Raw genomic sequence first — 24,050 nt, forward strand, 5'->3', positions numbered from 1 at the left:
AAACTTCTGCGAATTTTGCAAAATGTTATAGAAAAAAGTTTCATACGCTAGCGAGTACGTATTTCAGACACACTCTGTATATAATGCAAATAGACCTAATTAAACGTGAAGTTTTAATTCTAAAACATTCAAAAATCGCATTCAGATTAAAACTGCCAACCGCATAAGGCAGAAAGTACTAGAACGTAACTCTGCCAATTTTACTTACTTTTTTTTCTAGTGTTAGTAATGAATAATGATCTAGACAAAAAAAAAATAACTTAGATTCATTCCTTACATCTGTTCACAAGGCAGCTCAAGATCAGCATCTCTTGAGTTAGGTGCGGCAATAATTTGCCGCACCATATACATACTTCTTTACTAATTGGGAGTGCAAGTTGCGAGTGTAATAGCCGAGCAAGAACGATTGTCACCGTACTATTGCTTCCTAAATTTCACAATCTGATCCGCCCTGCCTTATACTCGTAGTTACAGGTTTATCGTTTTCATACAGGGTGACTGACGAAACACCTTTGACGCTGTATCTTACTTATTCTTTATCCGATTTGAATAAATGACACATCAAATGAAATAGTTCGAAAAACACTTCATTATTATCCTATTCGATATTTTTTTCGACATTTATTTTTTGACAGACGAGAGCCAACTTTTTTTTTCAAATTATACTTTATATATTTTTTTATTCGCTGTTATAAAGAATCTTCTTCTGAATATTCGTACATTAAAAGAAAAAACAAAAACAATTTAATTGAAAAAAATTGAAAATCAAAAATCAAGTATGTAATCAAATTTGTAAACAATACAAAATCTATTCGAGTTGCTGAAAATTTCCTCAATGCTGTTGCAGACACTGTCGATACCTTCTAGAAATGCCCACCTTTGCATTCAGTAAAAAATTTCGGCGTTTTTCCTGACATACTCGCATTATCCTTTTTTTAACTCTTTTTGGGTACCTGGTGGGGTCAAATAAACATTGTCTCGAAAGTTTCGAATGAATATAAAGAAATCCAATGGATTCAAATCTGGGGATCTAGCGGGCCATCGAATAGCTCCATGGGCACCCATTCATCGTTCACCAAAATGATTTAATTGATTTAAAAATACAAAATTCATGCGTGCATTATGTGGTATGGCGCCGTCCCGATGAAACATGACTCTATTCAACACTGTTAATGGTATCTCATCCAGAAAGTGGCTTATTTCGTTTGATAATAAATAATATGATATTTTGTTTGATCTAGACTGCTGTCGATAAAAAAGGGACCCACTAGTCCATTCTATCTCCAAAAATGCCGCACCACACGTTAACACTAAATCAATCTTCTTTGGAAATTTTCTTCCACAGCAACATTATTATTATTATTATCAAACTGTTTTGATAAATGACAATTATGTATTCAGAGCTTACTTAGTAATTTCGAGCATTCAGAACAAACTTCTCTCTTGTTTATTTTAGTCACTTGATTTTTAAATTTTGTACATTTACTATTTAATTTCTTGACTTTTGTTTAATGAATGGGTATAGTTCTTTGCATTTTTATATTCAGAAGACAAATCTCTACAATAGTGAATAAAAAAAATGTACAGTGCTATTTGAAAAAAAGAAGCTGATGTTCATCTCTCAAAAACTGGACGCAAGATTTTTTTTTATTTAGTTGGTATTGAACTGTTTTCAAAATTATTTCATCTGATGTGTCATTTATTCAAATCGGATAAAAAATAAGCAAGATACAGCATCAAAGGTTTTTCGTCAGTCACCTTGTACGAGTATATCTACATGACTGATGGAATAAATCTAAAAATTAACAATTTCGTTGTAATGAATTTGTAAAATAAAAAATAGTGAAGTGGAGAAACAAGATAAGTAAAGTCAAGAGAAGATTTTCGTGCGTCTACAAAGCGATGAAAAAGAAAACAAATCAGAGCAGGCGTTGCAAATTTATCGGTCATGTCGTAGCGGAAACCTATGCAAATACGCGTTTAATGCATGCATTTTAGACGTTGGAATTATAATTGTGCATTTTATTGATAATGGAGAATATTTATAAAATAAACAAGAGCAATATTTTACATTCGTGAATCACCTTTTATGTAAAAATATAGATTTTTTAAACGCTTAATTATACCACTGACTTTCACCTCCAGACGTTCTACAACTTAGTTGACAGTTAATGATTTGAATTGTCACATTATTGAATACAATAATAATGGTCTAAGAAGACCATTTTATTTACTTGTAAAAATATTACTACATGTAGAATTTTCACTATTTGTACAAATTTTTCGAAATTCTTAACTTTGACATTTTTTTTTTGTTATAAAACCGTGATGCTTCTGTTAATACAGAATGTCCCAACGAAAATGAGCTACCTTAAGTAACTTTTGAAAGATTTATTTCTTTGAGAAATTCAAAAACACGTCAAAAGAATAACAAAGGGAAAGGAATTTTGGCGTATTTGCGTTGAATCAACTTGAACCCCTCAGATCGATCCCATAGATTTTTTTTCAAATAAGAACATTCCACGTGGTGCAAACATTTCAATACATTTAGGAATACATAGAATAGTACATTCTTGAACGAGTGTATAATGATGGCTATTATTCAAGAGGATGAAAATTCCAACACGAGCCGTAGGCGAGTGGTGGAATCGTTCTAGTGAATAATACGCGAATTATACGCGAATTATACGCGAGTTGAAGACTATACTTTCTTCACGACTACATCAAGAAAAAACAATCTTTGAAAATTGAATTTAATTTTATTTTAAATATTTTTTATAATTAAAATTGTGTCTTGTTGAGCGTTGCTACGCGATGGTGACTTATTGTTTACAAACGCAATCGATTGACGATCTGCCCGTGATATAATGAAAATACGAGGGATGTGATTGGGCGACAGCCGTGGATTTCAGTATTATATTCTATTACCGGGTATGGAATTGATATTATTCTTTCATCGAATATCCAACAAGAATGCATTTATTCTTTAATAGTCGTGGAGAAATCATATTTTTATGCAGGTGTGCAAAATTGCCTCAAATTATAGCCAACAGTAAAAATGTGTTAAAGACTAAATGGTCAAAATCTTAAATTAACATTAAGTCAAATAATGATGGGTAACGTGAAAGTTTGGCAACGTCGCGTTGACAGACTAGACAGATCAAAAATATTTTCTCTTCTTATTGTATTTGCTTGTTTTTCCACTTCACTATTTTTTATTTCGCAAATCTTCTATTATGCCGAAACTGTTCAATTTTTTTGGATTCATTCATTTTTTCCTGATTTGACGTTGTCGAAAGCTGCATGCTCGCGGTCATGCAATGTTGCCATATCTATTTCATTAAGTGTAAAAAAAAAAAATTGTTACACAGCTAAAGCATAACGTAGAGGAGCTCCATCTCGCTGAGAGACAAGTATTTGAAATGATTTTCATCGTTTTCTAACAATAATAATTTGAGTGTTGCCAGATCGACGGTATTTTCGAGTAAATCAACATAAATTTTACCGTTTCACCAATTGCGAAGATAGTTCCGACAACGCGGTCGCCAAGAATTCTTGCCCTCACGTTAAGTGTCAAAGGACGTTGTGTACGTCTCCCTGAATAAATGATGATCATGGTCGCTCCAACATCTCCAGCTGTGTCTATTCAGCATGCCATTTAAGAAACAAGTAGCTTCGACAGAAAAACAGATATTGTACAAGAAGTTGTTGTTTAATTGTTCAATTACAGTTTGACAAAACCCCACGCCACAAGAAAGTAATCTTCATTCATTTCATGAACTTCACAGGGTCCATTATGACCCATAACGTCCACTTCGACACTCGCGTTCCTCACTGGCCTCCACAATTTACGTTTTTTGTTAGCAACTATTTCGGAACAATTTCGGAAAATTTCTGCTACGATTCAGTGACGTATTTATGGGGAAAGATCGTTAAGGATGAATTATGATGAACTATGTGAACCATTGCTTTAGCATGATTATTGTTTCTAATATAAAAATAGTGTAGTTATCAAGGCCAACAAGTGCATCTTTTTCGTCCGAGTCTGAGTTTTCTAGCCGAGGCGCAGCCGAGGCGTGAAAATAGGCGGGGACAAAAGGCACTTCATTCATTCCTCATTAAATCATCTTTCAAATGATGCGCCACACGTGTTATGTTTTAATTTGAAAAAATCTGGGTGGCTCTGAGGGTAGAAGTTAAATAAAACCCTAGTACGCCAAGATGCACCCCCCCTTATTATTTTGTATTTTTTGTGTTTTTCAAAATGACACTGACAAACCTTTCGAAAATTATTTTATGGGGCACCCTGCTCTCCCAAGTGACCACCACAGCAACATTCAAAAACGAAGCTTTTCCAAACCGGCACATTCCAAAAGTTAACGAACCGGAGCTTCAAAATGAATGTTTCTCCGTTTCCGGCATCTCGACAAGGAAACAACAACTCAGAGCTCCATTGTCTCGTCGTCGTTTTTTATTTTTCACGAATCATCACCAACCACCGGACCCGCTCCGGATTCTTTTTTGGCTTGTGTGATCGACGCGGTCCCGCAATCGGATCTACATCTATCCAAGATCGATATCGACGGTGCACGCGGCGAATAAAAGCCGCGATGACATTCCTCCGCGTTCAATAAACCACGCATTTCGGCGCGGACACGCCGCCTCCGGCGCCGCCACCCGCCGACCAATTATCCGACGAAGCGACAGAGGAACGTCGACTGCTTTCCACCAACTGGATCGCAAAGTGAAAATACGCAAATCGAGGGATCGATAGACATGAGAGATTTTGTTAGTTGTGGTGGCGCCCAACTGGTGGCCGTTTTCCACCCACCTGGAGTGGTCCAAATCCCTCTTGTTCCCCAGCAACAGACTGGTGTAGTAGGAGGGCAACTTCAGCTTGGCCAGCTGACTCAAGATCTCCTGGGCCTCGTGGAAGCTGTGTCTGTCGCTGACCGAGTAGACGATGACGAAGGCCTCACCCCATCGGATGTGCTCGTACAGACAGCCATTCTTCTGCAACATAACAAAACGTTCACTTTCCTCGACGTCAGCGATCCAACTTTCGTCTGGACGACAACTCCGAAGCGGAAGAGGGGTCGGAGCGTGGGTCGGAGTTTAGCAAATTTAATTGGCGCTATCTGACCCCGCCCGGGTTATCGCCGCGGTAAAAGTTTTACGAACTTTTACTCGACCGCCATCCCGGTCATTACGTTCGTGTGTACAACCCACTCGGGCCATTATTACAAGGAACAATCAGGACGAGTCGGGCGAAGTGTGCCACGGCGGAAATAAATCATCGTTTTATGTTATTTTTAAGACAGCGGCGAAAATAAATCGGGTGAGATCATTGTCTGAAGGAAGAGAACGCAATGAAAGGAAGTTTTGGAGGATTTATGGAGAGGAGGTCTGGGTCTGCGAGGGCGTAGTCTCTTGCAGGGGGTGGTGTTCATTGTTCGCTCGTGAAAGCCACGGCGAGAAATGTGTTGATGAATTTACACAAAAATTGTTACTTTGGACTCGACCGTTGACCATGACGATCTAGTCAAGATCATGTTCGTCTAATGCTGACGGTTTAGCCATCACACGCATCTATAGTCTCAAGAAATATCGCAGATTGACAGACTTGTCAAACCAATACATTTCAGAACTTGTTAGTTCTTCTTTCATTTCAAAACTCCTTCGATTGGCTTATTTTTCTTGCGTAGCAAACCGTCAACATCAGTATAAGAAATTAGTTGACTCCACGCCACGTGGGCACCGTGGCGCCCACGGTCAATCCATTTTTTGACAATTGATTTAAACAGATTGTTATTCAAATCATTTTAGACTGTATTTTTTCGACTAAATTCATACAAAATATGTATTGCTAAGCACTATCTACTGTACACAGCTGACCCATTACCCATGATTTGTCGAATTCAAGGTCGGCCAAGATCTAGTGACTGTACCGTTTATTTGGTGCACGATCCAACTTTTGTCGAGAGTGTACTCACAATCTAGCAACAAAAATGTCATTTGTGTCGAAATGTGAAATAGAGGTTATGACACCTTTAATAATAATAATTTGTTTGCTCGTATAAGTGTTTTACGGTATCTACCAGAGTTAGTTATTAATAATAATTAGATGTGGGAGAGGATCGTGTGCAATTTTCAGAGAAATTCATTCAGAATCAGTTATTCGTCGCAAGTAACGTAAAAGGTTCAATTTGTGTTCGATGTCGCCATAAATAAAAAAATAAAATACATCAAAAGTAAAAGGGGGCGGGACCTAAGTCTGCACTGTACTTAGATTTATATTTATGTAACCTCAAATTGCCTCGCGAATTGTATCGAGCACCGTGGATGCGTGTCAAGCGCGTCCGGTTTAAATTCGGGAGGTTCGGGGTTCGAATCCCTGGTCGGGCTGTAGTTGCAAGAGGTTTTTTTCAGAGGTTTTCCTCTCTAGTCTTGTGGACTCATAATACACAAGGAAGCAAATACTGCTACAGTGACCACATCCTCCGAAAGCACTCGACTTTAACAGGTCGGAGGGTCGGACCGGGGTTATATGGGCGACGATTACGGTCTTTAGTCCGAAAAACCTTCAAGTCATAATATGTAGAATCCAGTGTTTCCCGCGAATTGCAGTCGTTCGAGTTTGTGCAACGCTCTTAATTCACCAAGCCGAAAACTGCGACGTTGCCAACAATTTATTTGCAACATGACAATAAATGTAATTCGAAATTATTCGGAGAATCGCCCTCAAATGTCACATGATTTATATTGACAAATCACAACTCCGAATTGTTTGAATAGCAACCAATCACAATTTAATTAAGCGGAAATTTTCCCTAGGGAAAATTTCCGATATAATTGCCCTAGGGAAAAATTTTTTCGGGCGATTCTCTTCCGAATATACCTCGGGACAGATATATATCGCCAGAAATTTTTTCTTGCAGTCCAACACTCGTGTTTGTCGCTCAAAATTACCCTCGGGCTGAAGCCCTCGTGTAATTTTCTTGCGGCAAACACTCGTCTGTCAGGACTGCTCGAAAAAATTTCCGGCAATATATCTGTCCCTTGGTATATTATATATGATAATAAACATCCAACGTTCCATAACACTCGTTGCTGAATGTTTTCATTGTTTCTGGTGCTGGTTTTGAACATCTGATGCACCTGGTGCTGGTACTTGACCACCAAAGCTTACGAGAAGAATGTTGTTGTTTGATTGGTACCAAAACTATAAAAAAATCCAGAAATGATGTTTTCTTTCATCTTCCTTCATTCTACCAAAACTAGCAAACAGTCCAGAAATGATGTTTCTTTTCATTTTGCTCCATTCAATGTAGTACCAGAATAGACTGCAGATGTCATTGGGAGTTTAAAGAAGATTTTCTTCTCTTCCTGGTCTAGCAGCGATAGTGAGCAGACGTGTTTAGTAAAAAAATGCAGAGATTACTAACGTAAACAGTGACGAGTGAGTGAGAGGTGATGAGCTGAAGGCAGCGGGCAAGAAAGAGAGAAGGGATGCCGAAATCGACGAAAGTTAGGAAAGAAAGCAACAAGAGAGAAAGAGAAGAGAGTAGGACGTCTGAACAAGGCACAAACCCACTCAGAAAGAGTTCCAGAACGGGAAGATTCCCAAATAGAAGCGAAGAAGGAAATAACAGCAAGGAAATGGATAAGGAAATGAAAACCATGATTAGGGAGATAAGAGACGATACGATGGGAATAAGAGAGGAGAACAAAGTACTAAGAAAGGAATAAGTGGCAGTGAGAGAGGTGAACCAGGAGTTAAGGAAAGAATTAGTGGCAGTGAGAGAGGAGATGAAAGGAAGAGAAGAAAAATGGCAGACGGAAGAGGCAGATTGGATGTAAAGGATGAAAATGATAGAGGAAAAGGTGGAACAACGAGAAAAGAAGGAGGAAAAGAGGAAGAATAATGTTATAATAATTGGAATAGGGGAAATAAGAGGAAATATAGAGAGGGGGTGGAAGAATAGTTAGAAAGGGAGATAGGGGTGAAAGTGAACGTAAAGGAAGCATTTAAGGCAAATAAAGATAAGATGATGCTGGCAAAAACAGAAAGTTGGGAACAGAAGAACAACATTTTACTAAATAAGAGAAAGTTGAAGGAAAGAAAAGGATGTATATAGATGACGATTTGACAAACGAAGAAACGAAGACACAAAAGAAGTCAAGAAAGGTGACTAGAGAAGAGAGAGAGATAGAGGAAAAAGGGTGAAAATAGGATACAGGAAGATACAGATAAACGGGGAATGGTTTATATGGGATGAGAGAGATGAGAAACTGAAGAAGAATTTTTTGAAGAAGGAGAGAAGAGAAGACGAACCGGCGAGAAAAGGTACGAAGAGAAGATACAATTAAAAAAAAGGAAGATCGTATACTCTTGGGAGGGGACTTCAAATGGAGAATAGGAGAAATAGGAGCAAGAAATTGGTAAGTGGAGAAGGGGGATGGGAAAAGAAAATCCAAAGACAAGGTGGAAAATGCAGAGAGGAAGAGACTGATGGAGTGGATCCAAGAAAATTGATGGGGGTATTGAACGGGAACAAGGGGACGAAGAAGGGGAATAGACCTATACAGGGTATTTTCGAAGTTGAGGCGTTCCTTTTAACATGTGATAGTATGCGTTGTTCTAAAGAGTTTTAGCCAAAATCACCTTAGTTAAATGTGTACGGCAATGAAGATACAATAAGTTAATTTTTTTGAAATTTTTGAAACCGGTCCTGCTCAAATTTGCGCTGATTTGTTAGAAATTAGAATTGACAAAAAAAAAATCAAATGAGCATGGACGTTAATCAAAAATACTGTCGGAGTTGTCATCTAATTAGTCGGAATGGCTTAATTATTACGAAAATAATGAGCTCACAGATATGTTGCTAATGTATGAGCAATGTTATCAGAATGCAGCTGCGGCGTCCAGAGAGTACGCAGAGCGATTTCCAGAAAGACACCATCCTGGGCCACGTCAGTTATTATTATTAATCTAGTACAGCGGAGAAATAGACAGGACCGGACTCAAAATTTTAAAAAACAATAAAATTCTTAAGAATAATGTACAGTACCTCGTGTTACAAGGAACGCCTCAACTTCGAAAACACCCTGTATAGGTACCAGAGGGAAAAAAAATAATAGATTACGCAATAGTGAACGAAGAAACATGGGAGAGAGTAGGAAAATTCAGAATAGAAGAGAGAGAGTATACTCGGACCATTTCGAAATGGCTTAGAGGAAGCAAAGGGAGGGAAAGAACAGAGAAGGAGAGAGGTGGGGGATACGGATAAAAATGGTTATTTTTGGAGGTGTTATTTTTTGTTTAGTTATGTGTATGTGCATTGTAACTAGGAATCCGAAAGCCCGTAGGGTAAAATAAAGCATTTGTTGTTGTAAGAAGATTTTTTTCTCCTTCTACCATTTGACAGACTTTCCGTCAAATTCGTCAGATCTGCACCACCAACGAGTCTGTTGGAACAGAAAATAATCTGTGGCCAGTCTACAGAAATTGTTTGACGCCAAAACTTCGCAGGTTTTGTCATCTGGTTATTCCGTGAAAGGAATTCACTTTCATGTACTTTTTTTCTTAGCCTTTGACGATGTTGTCGTGGGACCAAAAACTTGACACGTCGTATCATCTTCATTCCAGAAGGTTCTCATTCGTTACATCTTCACCTTCATCTTGTTCATTTTCGAATTCACATTTATCTTCAATTTTACATCTATTAGCTGTGGTCTACACCAGTTAGGGTCGTCATCTCTGCTACATCCAGAAGGACTACTCTGATCTTCATTTAATTGATTTCTACATCCAAACCTCGAGATTCTTCCTTTTTCTGTTTACCTGAAACCGGGGAGTCCCACAGGGACCAACTTTCGACACAATTCTGTTCGTTTAAAAGCTCCCATCGAGATTTCGTCCCGTTTCGCACACAAACCGACAACCATGATCTACACGGTGTCGTCAAAACAGATGGACAAGTACTAATTACCATTCCGAGATACAAAATACGTCTTGGTATCTCGATGGATTCGTTAACCTGAAATAAACGGCACTTTTGTAGCAAAACCACTAAAAATAGTGCCCGAGTGGTACTCGTCAAGATCAATGCACTCAAAATATCAGCAGGAAGAATTAATATGCGTGTTATTTATCGCCACCAGTTATAAAAGTGTTCTTTTTTCTCGAACGCAAATAGAACCATAAATGACAGACGTCAACTTCATTTAGAGCCATCCCGGCGTTTTATGACGACGTAACATGTTCACATCGTTTTAATGACATTTATTTTTACGTATTTTTTTTTTAATAGAAACTAGAACTTTGGGATGTGTCTGCAAAACTGTAACAGGATCGGCGACATTCTCCACATTCTGGAAATGGACCGCACGTTTTTCAAAAATCGCAAAAAAACTTAATTGCGTCAATCAGTTTCAAATTAATTAAAACAGAGGAGGAATGTGTCGTCGTTAAGGTATGACGTACGACACGAATCGCACATCCATTAATCGACAATTACGGCCTTGGGATTAATAAAGAGTTGTGGAAAAAACTGTCCGACTGTGGAATAATGGAAAGTCGAGGCTTAATGGATATTGACAGGAGGTGGCTGCGGTCACGCTTTTATTGCCATTTTATTGCTTAAATCATTCGATTCCGGTTGTTATTCCTTTAAACGGTTAGTGTCGCTCGAAATAGTAAACGAAGATTTGTTTGGATTGGAGTTCAAGATCACGACCACGACGTTCGGAACGTCCATTACCAGAACTGGCTCATCATCCTGTTCGGAACGTTATTTAGTCACACTGTCCTCCCGTGATGCAGAACAAGCAAAAACGTTCAAATTCAATTGAAAACCTGCCCGTCATCCGCCACCCAACGCGAGCTTTTTCCGCAAAGGTCCGCTTTCGGACCTCCGCTGCTCACGGTTTCCGGAGGCGATCCCGGACGAGCAAGATGTTGGAGCTGTTTCGTTGAGGAAAACTGATTTTAATGGAAACGTTATGTTTGTACGATCGGATGGGGAGGTGCTGGTCGAGTAGATGAACGTCAATTAGCTAATTGCTGAGTGGAAATGCACATTTTACATTGGTTTTGACATCGCGTGCAGGACGTATAAGGCGGTCGGAATGTATGGTGGTACTTACTTCTGTTGCAATTACCTAGCTGACATAGATTTCGAGAGTAAAATGCAGCAACAATGCTGCTAATTTTATTTTCCATGATCACGCAAATTGGAAATATGTATTGAATTGAGGAAGAGTTCAAGACTGCCACGGCCTACTTGTCACGTATGCTACAAAATGATGGTCTTGGGACAAAAAAAAATCTTGAAAAATATTTCTGCTATTGTAAAATTATTTTACGGAGACATTCAAAAGAGACTCGCCCTCAAATGTCACATGATTTATATTGACAAATCACAACTCCCAATTGTTTGAATAGAACCAATCACAATTTAATTAAGCAGAAATTTTCCCTAGGGAAAATTTCCGATATAATTGACTTAGGAAAAAATTTTTTCGGGCGATTCTATTCCGAGTATATCTCGGGACAGATATATATCGCCAGAAATTTCTTCTTGCAGTCCAACACTCGTGTTTGGCACTCAAAATTACCCTCGGGCTGGCGCTCTCGTGTAAGTTTCTTGCTACAAACACTCGTGTGTGAGAACTGCTCGAAAAAATTTCCGGCAATGTATCTGTTCCTTTGTATATTATACAGGGTGTTTCTGAAATACGTGTGTTAATTTTAACCAGTGAAAGAACTCGCCAATTTATGAAACTTTTCTCTATAACATTTTGTAAAATTCGTAAAAGTATTCCAAGATTTTTTGCCCCACAATTTTTACCAAACGAGTCGTTTTGTGTGATTAACTAGTTTCTATTTTTTGTAACCATGAGAATCTAAATTTTGATTATTTATTTTTTTCTATAACAATGGAACTTTTTCACAAAGCTCTGTTTCTATCATTCTATCACAACAGAAAATTTCCGCCCTTGCCCATAGGCGGGTATACACTTTGATTTATTCCAAATTTTAAATCAATTTGTATTGCTTTTTCGTAAAAATGTTATAGAGAAAAGTTCCATGATTTGGCGCGTTCTTCCACTGGTTAAAATTAACACACGTATTTCAGAAACACCCTGTATATAAGAATATCTCATTTAATGAATTACATATTTAATAATTTTTACTGTTAGATGTAACGACTCAAAAGGATTTTTTTTTGTAATAGAGCTTTTGAGAGGTGTTCAAAATAATCATTTAAGGAAACGTGTTGTTTGTCTGCCACCCTTCTTTCGGCAACGAAAATTGAACATTTTTGATCCAACATTTAGTTTAATAAACTGTGATTTTAGGATTAAAACTATCCGGATAAAGATATAACAAATAAATTGGATAATGTTGTATTAAAAAAGTGTACAAAAAACATATTTTAAATCACTTAAATAGATTTGCAATGAAATTTTCAGAACTTTCGTAGCTTTTGGTTAAACTCAAATTATAAGATTTTGATACAAAAATAATTTTCTGATCTAAAGCTAACAGAATCTAGACACTGAATTTTTTACAATTATTGTTACACGTTTCAGTTTTTTCTCAATCAACAGTTAAGACGGTGCAAACTGACGAATCTGTAAATCACGCGTAATTGGAGTATTTCACGGCGCAAGAAATTAGAAGATTCCAATCATTTTCGATTTTTAAGAGCGATAAAAGCTTCAATTTTCATTTTTTATTAAACTTTGAAATGTTGCCTCTAGCGTGAACTATTTACAGCAAAATTATTGTTATATTTTAAAAATTGTACATTTTCTTGTCCTTTGAAGATGGTATCCTGGTTTATTTATTATTGTTTTCTCTATAAAAAAAATGAAAAACGAGGGGTAAAATTGTACCTACTTATTCAATTTAGGAGAAAAGAAATGAATCATGAACTTCATTATTGAATGGTTACCAGCTATGTAAGTAGACATTGATTTTTCATGTTCATTTAAATTTCTCCTCATAGTTGGCGTTCAAGAGTCGATTGTGAACGCACCACTCGTCAGTCTGCAGAGTAAAATCACAAACAACGCGAAAAGTGAGGTTAGATTTAAACAGCTGATCTGTAATCCGTGGTACGTTCACAATCGGCTCTTCAACTTTCAGGATAAACTTAAACACCCTAAGTTGTGCAGATATTCTAGCCAGTGGTAGAATCCCACAACAGGTAATGCCTTATACAAATATTGATGTTTTTCGAGAAAAAGGGACTAAAAATTTCTAAACCAAAGTTTGGGGGCCACTGAATTTTATTAAAAAAAAAATCATAGTAGACTTTTCTGTGGTCATTTAATTCAAGATTAAGTCACCTTGACAAGAACCTTAATATTAACCTCAATTTAATCACAAATGGCTTTCACCAACCTGAAGAAAACCGATATGGTCTTGATCTATGGCGAAGCCCGTGGACATTCAGAGCTAGCACGGCAAATCTACAGTGAAAAGTTTCCTCAAAGGATACTTCCCAATGGCGAACCTTTGTAAACGTTGTGCAGCATCTTCGCGATTTCGCCCGTTTCGAAATGAATAAGCGCGACCTTGTCCACCAACGAGAAGATCGCATTTTAGTTGCAGAAGAAGAAATTCTTGGCGAAATTGAAAAACAGCTATGAACAAGTACTAGACGTCTTGCAAATCACCTGAGTGTTTCTCAGTTTGTAGTTTGGTCGCGAGTTCAAAACGCAGCTCAGGAAAATCCTCAAAATAAAGGCATTCTGAATCGAGTTCGGCTTTCTTGGACACGTCGTGCTAAAGCTTGCATTGCAAACGCTGGCAGGCATTTTGTGCAACTTTTTTGATGTTTCATTTTATACTTTTACTTACAATTACAGTTTTTTAATTTGTTGTTCAAACCTTTGTTCTCTGAATAAGTTGCAGGCACTATTTTATTATCACTTTACAAATTTTATCATGATGAAACTAAAAAAAAAAACTAACGACAAAAATGGCAGAAAAACTTGACATTTTAAGTTGGTTGTACGTCAAAACGGCCCGCCAAATTTGAATTTTTCAGCTGTTCCCAAACAAAATGATTGCTACTCTTGTAAACCATTAACATTTATATGAGGAAAGTTGGGTTATTTTGCCTTTTTTTAACACATACAACTCAAAATAGCACACACTATGGAGCATTTCAACATATCGTAAAAAATTAAAATTAAAATTTCAAGTCTCTCACTGTTAAAAATCAAAAATGATTAGAAACTACTTACAATTTTTATAAAAAATGTCTACAGTATCTAGAGGCTACATAATTGCTTACGGAGTTTTTAAACAACACTTCAATTTTCTTCAACCAATTGTTATTAACTTATTAAATCTGGGAGTCACGTAAAATTGTAATACTTCGCGGCGCACTTTCACATCGCAACTCCAACACGGTCGTGGTTTATCTTCGGTGTTGAAATAGTTATTTTCATATCAGTAGCGCTGTCAGATTACTTTTCAGGTATAAAGCCGAAATTTGAAGCACGAGGCGTTAGTCGAGTGATGTAAAACAGGCCGAATACCTTGAAAAGTGACAGAGCACGAATATTGAACAACGTTTTCTTTCGTTTGGGCAAAGTCTTAAAAAACATTAATTAATTGTAAATTTAGAGGTTATTTTTGACAGATGTCAAGTTAAGTATTAACCGGGAAAGTTTATATATTTAGTTATATACCACTTTCCCGGTTATGTATCTCAAGAAACGAACATGAAAAACGTAATTTTCAAAACCTCAACGATCTTTCTAAATCGTTTGAACGATTAAACGATTTCCCGAATGTTTGTCCCGGTGGTCTCAGTTTTTCTCACGCAACGACTACCTAATTAATTCGGCCTGGATGCCGTGTCACCCGTCCAAAACTGAATCCGAATCTTTTTTCTCACACACGTACTACAAATCCGCCTTTGCCAGAAACTCCAGCAGAACGTGCCACTTAATAATGGTTTTATTAGGTATCACGAACGTTCGTCATTACACCGGGACAAATAAATAATGACGGTATTTAAAGTTCGCGCACCGATCACATTCATTCCTGTTATTAAGAGACTTCGCCATTAAATCAAAGTTGTCTTGGTGAGCTCCTTTGCCAAACGATTTCTCGAATCCGTCCGCTCCTTTGACCGTTTCTCCACATCCCTCATCCAGTGAGCGTCCTTCTCGGTTCTGGCACGTCGTCGGAGCCTCCACGTGCATTCTCCGCCATTATCGCAATTGAAATTGCGTATAATACGGACGGCCATTGTCGACGGAATTCACCACGGTCATATTACTATCAATGAGGGATCTGAGAAATGTCACCGTAACTTGCGGCGGCGCATACCATAATTCCCTCTATAACGAATGGTACTCGGCGAATTTTCGAATGATTCGGCTTGCGGTACTCGTTTTTTGATCGGCGCCGTTGCAGTACCTTTCTCTTCGGCGTGTCGCATTGTCGGATTTTGGCCAACGCAAATTGAGATTTCTCAGAACGATAATGAATGACAACTCCTCCGCGGAACGTGAACGACGACGCTGGTCAAGAGTAATTGGGAAGCGAGAGAGAAGGAGAGGAGAGAGTTGAGGTGAGGATTTTTGCGGAAAAGCGAGGAGGAACTAGAAAATGTGGTAAGATATTTTCTTGGAGGGGAACGAAGGAAAGTACCAACAAGAGGAGAAAAATTAGAATTAGATCCATATGTGCAGTACCGAAACGAGAGAGAATACAATAATCAGTACGAAATGTGGATTAAGCAAAAAGGGGGTTCGACAGGGGTGTACACTAAGTCCACTACTATTCACTGTAGTACTGGACGAAGGCATTAAAGAGACAAAAACGAAGATAAAACAATACAAACAGGATACTGGAAAGTGGAAGATGTGAAAATATTTGAAATGCTGTACGTGGATGATAATGGTGATAATTGCCAAAATAGAAAAATATACAATAGTAGCTTAGAATCAAGGAACATGCAAATCAATAAGCAGAAGACGAAAACAATGATAATAAGTAGAAACGAGAAGATACATGAGATAAAAATAGAAGACACAAAACTAGAACAAGCTAAGAACTTTAAAAACCTAGGCTCGATAATACGGGGTCATTATAAATGATTGTCTCATCGCAATAGGCGTTGGTGACGTAGTTGAATGTGTCGCAAGCTTTATAACATGAGTGAGGCTAGCATCGCCGATAGGTAGCGCTGCTGGCGGTAGTGTAAATTTGTCTACTAGTTTGTCTAACGTTACGAAGCTAGCGGCACATCCCAAATTTGTGTGGGTTTTCAACACTAACTGCGATGGGACAATCATTTATAATGACCCTGTATCACAGGATGGACGATTTGATGACGAGATAAAAGGAAGGACAGTAGCAGTGGGGAAACTTTCCGATAAGATAAAAAATAAATTTTTGGCAAAAAGAAAAATACCAAAAAAAAAGAAAGATTGGAATAGTAAAGAAAGTGACCACCCCAATCCTTACATATGGTTCAGTAACGTGAACACTAACACAAACATATAAAAGTAGAATACATAGCACAGAAATGAAGTTCCTCAGAAAAATAGAAGGAAAATCCAGGCAAGACAGAATAAGGAAATCCACTTTTAGAAAACACTTGAAAATAAAACTTACTCTGCAAATAGTTGAAGAAAGGCAGATGAGGTGGTTCGGATACATAAACAGGATGGGAGAAAATAGTAAGACGGATTTTTGGGGCAACCACGACCCAGAAGAACTTGGACCGAAAAAATTAAAGCGGCAGTGGAAAAACGAGGTAGTAGCTGAGAAAAGGTTAAATAAAAAATGCAAGCCAGAAAAGAATGGAAAGAGATGTGGAGGAAAAAACCGACACAATAACTCAACTCCCAAATGTTTTACACCGGAAAAGGTAGAAAGGCATCAACATTAAGTAAGTAAGCATTAAACAAAAATATAAAAATATTTTTAATGGGAAAATATAAATAATAAAATAAAGAGTTATGAGTTATTATAAATGTTTCTTACATCATATTTGGCTGTGAAATTTGCCACCTACAATGCATAACGTAACTATACTAATCTAAAGGTGATTAATTGGTTGCCTAAAAATAAGGGGATATAAGTTCATGTAATAAAAAAATGTGGCAAGTATGTATGTAATTCAAATCGAATCACCTCACAACAAATTTCTATTGCTCAATTGATTAAAATTTATAGAAAAATTATGAAAACAAGAACATAGCTCAAAAACAAACTGTATTGCTTTTAAAGAAAAGAAATGTTGACTGCTATGTTCCAGACACTTGATTACATTTTATTGAAATGTTTTAAAACATATTTTTTCTAATCATTGCCTTCAAAATGACATTTCGCGGCCGCAACAGTCAACCGAAAACGTATATTTCGCGCACTAGTGCTTCAAAATCATTTAAAAAGCATTTGGCTTTTTTGAGCACTCTGAAAATAATTTGGCTTGATAATAATAATAAAATCTGGTCCAATTTGGATGTTGAAAATTTCAAAAGAGTGAAAATAGATCTCTACTAATTCGATTGACACTTTGGCAAGCGCATGGACAAGCGCCATCTATTCAAAGAGGGTACACGACAAATCAGACATACCTAATGTTCGTTTCAAAAAATATTTTTTTTGTAATATTACAAACTTCGATGCGAGAAGACGTATTCGGCACATTCGCGCAAATGAAGCACACGCTCCTTGGTTTCTCTTGCCTCAGATAATACGCTCATGCGCGAAAAATGTCTTCTCGCACACGGTTCGTAAATAACTATTGCCACATTGTCTTCCTGTGATCTTTTTTTTTTTCGTTGCTAAAGTGAGAAATTGTTTATGTTTAGTGTACACAAAATATTTCCTATTCACTACAGTAACTAATGTCCTGCACGAGACAGGTTTGAAAAGCCTTTTTGTTGTCGTTGGAAAACCGCAATGTGACAATGTGTCAAATCTAAGATTTATAAATCCAGAACAGGCGGCAAAATTATTCGTATACGGTAAATTACAGACAACTACAAAAATGAAAATATTACGGCCAGCAAGGATGTAATAGAGATTCGTAATATGTAAATGTAAACAAATGAAAATAATAATTCTAAGGCAATCGCATTCGAAAAGAAGAGACGCAAAGACAATAATGATTACAGATAGAAAAACGAATTTAAAAATAGGCGAAGGAAAAGTTGTTGGGATAAAGAGAAAGAGGAAATGTAAATGCAAATTTTAGAAATTTACCCGACAAGAAAAAAAAAGGGAATAAAAGAAAAGATAATTCACCTAGCACTGTAGTAATCAAAATACATTTATATTTCTATGTTACATAATAGTAATTTATGCAACGAGTGCATAAAGTAGTATGTATGTACTGTTTTTCACGAATGGGAAGTGAGAAATTTACGACGCTTTAATGATTTTTTTTTCGTTTAATTGTTGCCTAATCGGGACGATAAGGGATGTTTTTACCCCGACAGAGACACGAGTGCGTAAAGTCGTACTTTTTTCACGAATGAGAATTGTGCGGGAATCCCACGAATGCATTAGTTCGCAATATTTTTTCTATGAGTGTCTGCAATTACGAAAACAATCAACATCAAAACGCAAATCCAAAATTTGACGTTTCTATAGTTAAGATTGCGAGACCCATTCAATTGGTTTCAACACACTCTTATGATTCGGCTATTTTGATTCACGCATTTGCGTAACAAAATTACCATAGATAGACGTTTTACACACTAAAAATAGTAAAATGTAGAAAAAAAATGCGCATTGAATACGTATTTTTATTTAGTTATATTGTTGCGACGATTTTTACAGTTATTGTAAGTTAAAAATTATAAATTACGTGACATGAGTTGACACTCACGCGAAATAGATATGGCAACATTGCACGACCGCAAGTGACAGCAGCTACTGTTGACATAAAATCGTTAAAACTGTTCGAAAACATGCATCGAAAAGTTTCGGCATAATGGAAGGTTTGCAAAAGAAAAAATAGTCAAGTTGAAATAGCTATTTACAATCGAGTGTGGGAAGTTGCATTTTGCAGCGCGAACTGAGCGTTGCAAAATGTTTCACACACAAGGTATGTACCGTATGTTTCAAAAAATTTCTGGTCAAGTAGGTTCTGAAAAACAAAAGCATTAAAAACGTATGGCGTAACTTGAATAATCCAGGCGTAAATGTGATTATCACAATAATTGTTTTGAACGAACTGTCATAAAATGACAATTTTGGGGAAAGTTTGCAAACAGTTCTTTTCCTACGATTCTAGGAGAATTGGCGCCATAATTCGACGGACGGGACCGCACAGTTCTATCCCGTCCACCGCCGTTTGGCCGTTTGTCTTCGTCGTCGAATTGTCGTATACCGTACGTAGAGGGGTAGAGGATTAAAGTTAGGTTAGGTACCCAAATCAGAAATCAACAAATAAATCCGCGCAATATGTGTAAACAAGCAATGTAATAACAATAAATAAATAAACAACAATTAACAATAATGTGGTTTAAATTATTCTAGAGCAACTGTTGAAAGTGGTAGCCTTGAGCTTCGATGCACATTGTTACACGTCTCTTCATGTTCTCAAAAACACGAACCAATGTCTCAGGAGTAACTCGCTCGCATTCTTCCCTAATTCTGATTTTTAAATCATCGATTGTATGGACAGGTTCCTTGAAAATGGTGTTCTTTAAGTGGGGAAACAGGTAATAATCGAGCGGCGTAAGATCTGGCGATCTTGCAGGCCAAAGATCTCGACTGATCAACCTATCGCCAAAAAATTGCCGCAAATAACGAAGAGTCTCCCGTGCTGTATGGGCTGTAGCCCCGTCTTGTTGAAAGTACCCATGAGTCAATTCATCATCGTGGAGTTGATTAATGAAAACATCAAGAATGTTGTTCCGGTACCTTTCAGCTGTTACTGAATCTTCAAAAAAGATGGGTCCAATCAATCTTCGTCGGGACATACCAACCCATACTCCAATCTTCAGAGGATGCAGTGGTGTTTCACGAAAGAAATGTGGGTTATCTGCACTCCACATTCTCATTGTTTGGGAGTTTATGAAGCCAGTTAGATGAAACCATGCTTCGTCTGTGTAGAAGGTAAGGTCAAGAGTCTCATCATTATTTATAAAATTGTTAAACCAATTGCAATAAGCAACCCTTTGATTATAATCAGGTGGCAGCAGTTCTTGGTAAACCTGGACTTTGTAGGGGTACAAGCCAAGATCCTTTCGAACAATCCTCTGACAGGTTGACACTGATAGCTCAGTCTGCTGCGACAGTCGTCGGAGAGATAATTGGGGTTCGTCTTCCATTCGGTGTTGAACATTCTGAATATTTTCTTCAGTACGAACCTTAGGTCGACTACTTCCAGGCTTCCGCTGAACACTGCCACTGTCTCGAAATGTGCGAACTGTGTACCTCAAGGTCTCGGAAAATTGTTCATAAAGAACAGCAACATTTGGAAATTTTTCTGTAAATTCTTGAAAAGCCGGTGCCATTTGGTATACCCACGTTCCATTTTCATCTTGCTGGCCATTGCGGAAGTAAGATTCAATCATAAAAATCTTTTGTTCTGGAGTAAAATCCATTTTCAGAGATTGAATTTTGCGAACAAAATTATAATGGCGATTAATGCCGTTTTTGACAGTTCAATTATTATTTGACAAGCTAAGCCATACGTTTTTAATGCTTTTGTTTTTCATGACCTACTTGACCAGAAATTTTTTGAAACATACGGTATAATGCTTTTTGGCCGACGTTTTTTAATTTAAATGTTAAATACAATGACTACTTTTCGAATTTTAATGGAATGCACCCAAGAATTGTCATGTGTAAGGTAGAACCGTCAGATGGCGCTGCTATTTTCATTTCTTTTAAATTTTATTTTCTAAAACTAATTGAATTCAAAATGTATACATATTGTTCTCCTGAAACTCAGCTTCATTAATTATGTATTTCTTCTACGTTTCTACAGTTTGAAACAAGGATTATTTACTTTGCCGCATAGTATGTGGGAAAAATTCACCGTCGCACAGTCGCTGTAAAAACAAAGTTTCATGTGACGTGAACAGTGCGTATTTGCAAAGTTTCCATCACAGGAGGCCAAAAAAAAAATATACAGGGTGATTCTGAAATAAGTTTGAAAAAAAAAACGGAAATTGGTGATGATGAGAAGTCATAAACAAAAAAAAATTCTTATAAAAGTTTTTTCGTTTTCGAGATACAAATTATTGAAAATTTGGTCAAAAGTGCTAGTACGCTGCTGAGTCAAGGATACTCCACATTTTTTTTCCAAACTTATTTCAGAATCACCCTGTATGTACGTGAATCTAACAAGAGAAAAAAAAAAAAGATTTTCGTGGGTTTAAGTTTTTGGACTGCACGTTATTAAATTTCTACGTTGTCGACCATGCAATATGGTCGATTCGGACGATGTAAAAAAATATAGCTTTTTCATTTTGACTATTTGATCTTGGCTTCATGGCTGTTAAATTTTGTAAAAATATGACGTTTCAGTGTACAAATAGACAGGGTGCCCTAAAATTTGCGGAAAATCTTAGCAGTACGTTGTTAAGCAGTCATCAAAATATATAGATATGGATAAACTTGTTAAACTAAATGAGATAATTTTTTTTAAACACGTCCAGTCAAAATAACCATTTTATTAAAATTCAATTTCGGTAGTCCACTAGTTTTTTTTTTTTAAATTACTTAACTGCGTTGCTTTCGAAAACGGTATCAATTAACAAAATGTATCAATCTCGCAAATATTTTGTAAAAATTTGTATCATCCTGTTCGTTCGCACTTCATCAGTCAATTAATTTTTAATTAATGCAAATACCTGACAAAGGTCAACGGTAAGTCAGTATCACTATCGAGCCGAGGGCACACCGTACTTCGATACCCGACTTGTTCGCATTAATAGCCAATACTATTATCTTGCCTCGTAAAATGTTTTTACGCGCCGCTTTGAACCCAACAATAAACAATTTAACAACTGTGCCGATACGAACCGCAGCCACAACATATAATCGCACTTTTAAATTCTAACTCATCAATAAAAAAACAATTTATAAACAAAAATTTCCACCGGTAGTACATTCGGAACCGAGTGAAACCCCGGACACCGTTCCCGCCCGTTCCTCACAATTACAATAATTGACATCGCATTCCTACCAACCTGTCAGCACCTTTGGAAAAACTCTCTTCATTTTTTTCCGGGCCACCGGAGAGAAATTCGCGATTCGCTCTTGTGTTTTGATCCGTCCAAAACACCAACGTTATTATTATTAATTAAGCTTAAGTAGGTGACACACGAAACCGAAACTAGTGAAATACAGTTTCGACGAGAAATTAAAAAAGAGGTCGCTGCGGACAGGTCGACAACGCTCGAAAACAAAACCTCCCGAGATGGATTTTTTCGCGAGAGGTCATCACTACCGTCGAAAGCGAGGGTCCCATCTGGTGACCAGCGACACCCATAATTTCCGGCACACAAAAAAAAACACTCATTTGAGAGATATTTTAATAAGGCTCGTAAAGCTAATAATTTTTTGCACGGGGGCCAATTAAAGTAATTTATACCTAATAAACACTATTAGGTTACTCTCAAAATCGAGCTGGAAACATCATTATCACAACTAATTCCATTCAAAGGAGAGATTTGTGAATGTGCAATAATTATTATTATTATTATTGGAAAAGTATCCCGCAGCTCGATTGTCAGCGTCGCTTCGACGATGTAGGTCGCTCCGTATCATTATCGCACGATTTTGTCGAAAGTGACATCTACCACAATCTCACACCACGATCTACAAGTATTTTGGGAGCTCGGCCGGTCATTAGAGATCTTCTCTATGTAATTTGGGAGCGGTCTATTTGCATAAATTAATGCGGCAGCAACTAGTGATTTGTTAGCATTCAGCGATGCATATCTAGATATTTTTTTACTAATCGGATGATTTATTGTGTAGAAGGCGATGATTACGGTTTCGATAGTCAACGAGGAAAAATGGCGGATCAGCTACACTCCACAAAAGGTGCTCCGGTAAATAATAAACAGCACTGACAGGATATTCATTATCAATTACTATATCAGTCTTATCGTTGCTTTACTTTTCGATCGGCAAAACCTTCCGTTAGGTGGAGATAAATCTTTTGTTGTTGCACCGAGGCGACCAGTTCGGTAGCACTTTTTTCTAAGTTGGTACCTGTCACGTAACATTCTACAAAACAAAACTCTTTATGGTCAGATCTGATAAAATTTCGAAACTACTGTAAATACAAAAGAACAGCTTAGGTACCAAATGGGTTAGGTTAGACTGTCACCGAGGGCGCTGCGAACCGTTGCATCATAACCTCAAAGAAAGTACAGTTTATGAAGAACTGCCAACAGAAAATTTGTATTGTATGAGTTTTTGCCATCTCACCCTGTCACATTGTTCCTTCTGTCGGTGTCGTAACAGCACCACGGGTCCAACAACAATGGTACCCCGGGTGGTACTCGGCAAGGTGGGTGCAAATGGTACCGCAACCAAAGATCTATTAGAGAAAGTGATGCGTGCGTCATATTGCGCCAAGATCCCACTGAATCCGAATTTTTAGTACCGCTGCAGGTAAGTAACGAGCTGCAAGGTGAAATTTTACATCCTCTGGTGCAATAATGGTAAACATTTCCAACAATGGATTTCGCTATAGCGCTTCGGTTTTTTAATTGGTTCGGCATGAGCTTAACTGCCCACACCGTCGAACCGGAGCGTTGCATTTTTCCGATTTAATAGCGTCGAGTCCGGTACTGGTCCGGTGGTTTTTTTTTACTCCTTCGAGGATCGATCTTATCGGACGCACATCCGAGTCAATTAAGGTTTAACAAGATAATGCTGTTTACACATGTGAAAAGACAATATCGCTTACACGAACATTCGAAAAGACCAAAATAGAGCAAGCGGCGACCCGGCTTGATTTTTTTCTTCTCTTGGTACCGAAGGCGCAGTAATGAGCTATGGTCGGACGCACTTATCTCCACCGACACGT

The 24,050-nt window shown here is 37.5% G+C and overlaps 1 protein-coding gene across 2 annotated transcripts in view; it reads right to left on the reverse strand.

Annotated features, from left to right (window-relative positions):
• The window catches only part of LOC138136336 (ras-related and estrogen-regulated growth inhibitor-like), a 104,964-nt gene that overhangs the window by 2,262 nt on the left and 78,652 nt on the right, over positions 1-24,050 (reverse strand). For both annotated transcript variants that reach the window (XM_069055495.1, XM_069055494.1), the window contains one exon: positions 4,832-5,013. In XM_069055495.1, coding sequence (XP_068911596.1) covers positions 4,832-5,013 — 182 coding nt within the window. The remainder of the gene's footprint in view (positions 1-4,831; positions 5,014-24,050) is intronic.

The sequence above is a fragment of the Tenebrio molitor genome, chromosome 8 (assembly GCF_963966145.1).
Source record: "Tenebrio molitor chromosome 8, icTenMoli1.1, whole genome shotgun sequence".
In the NCBI taxonomy this organism is placed as follows: Eukaryota; Metazoa; Arthropoda; class Insecta; order Coleoptera; family Tenebrionidae; genus Tenebrio; species Tenebrio molitor.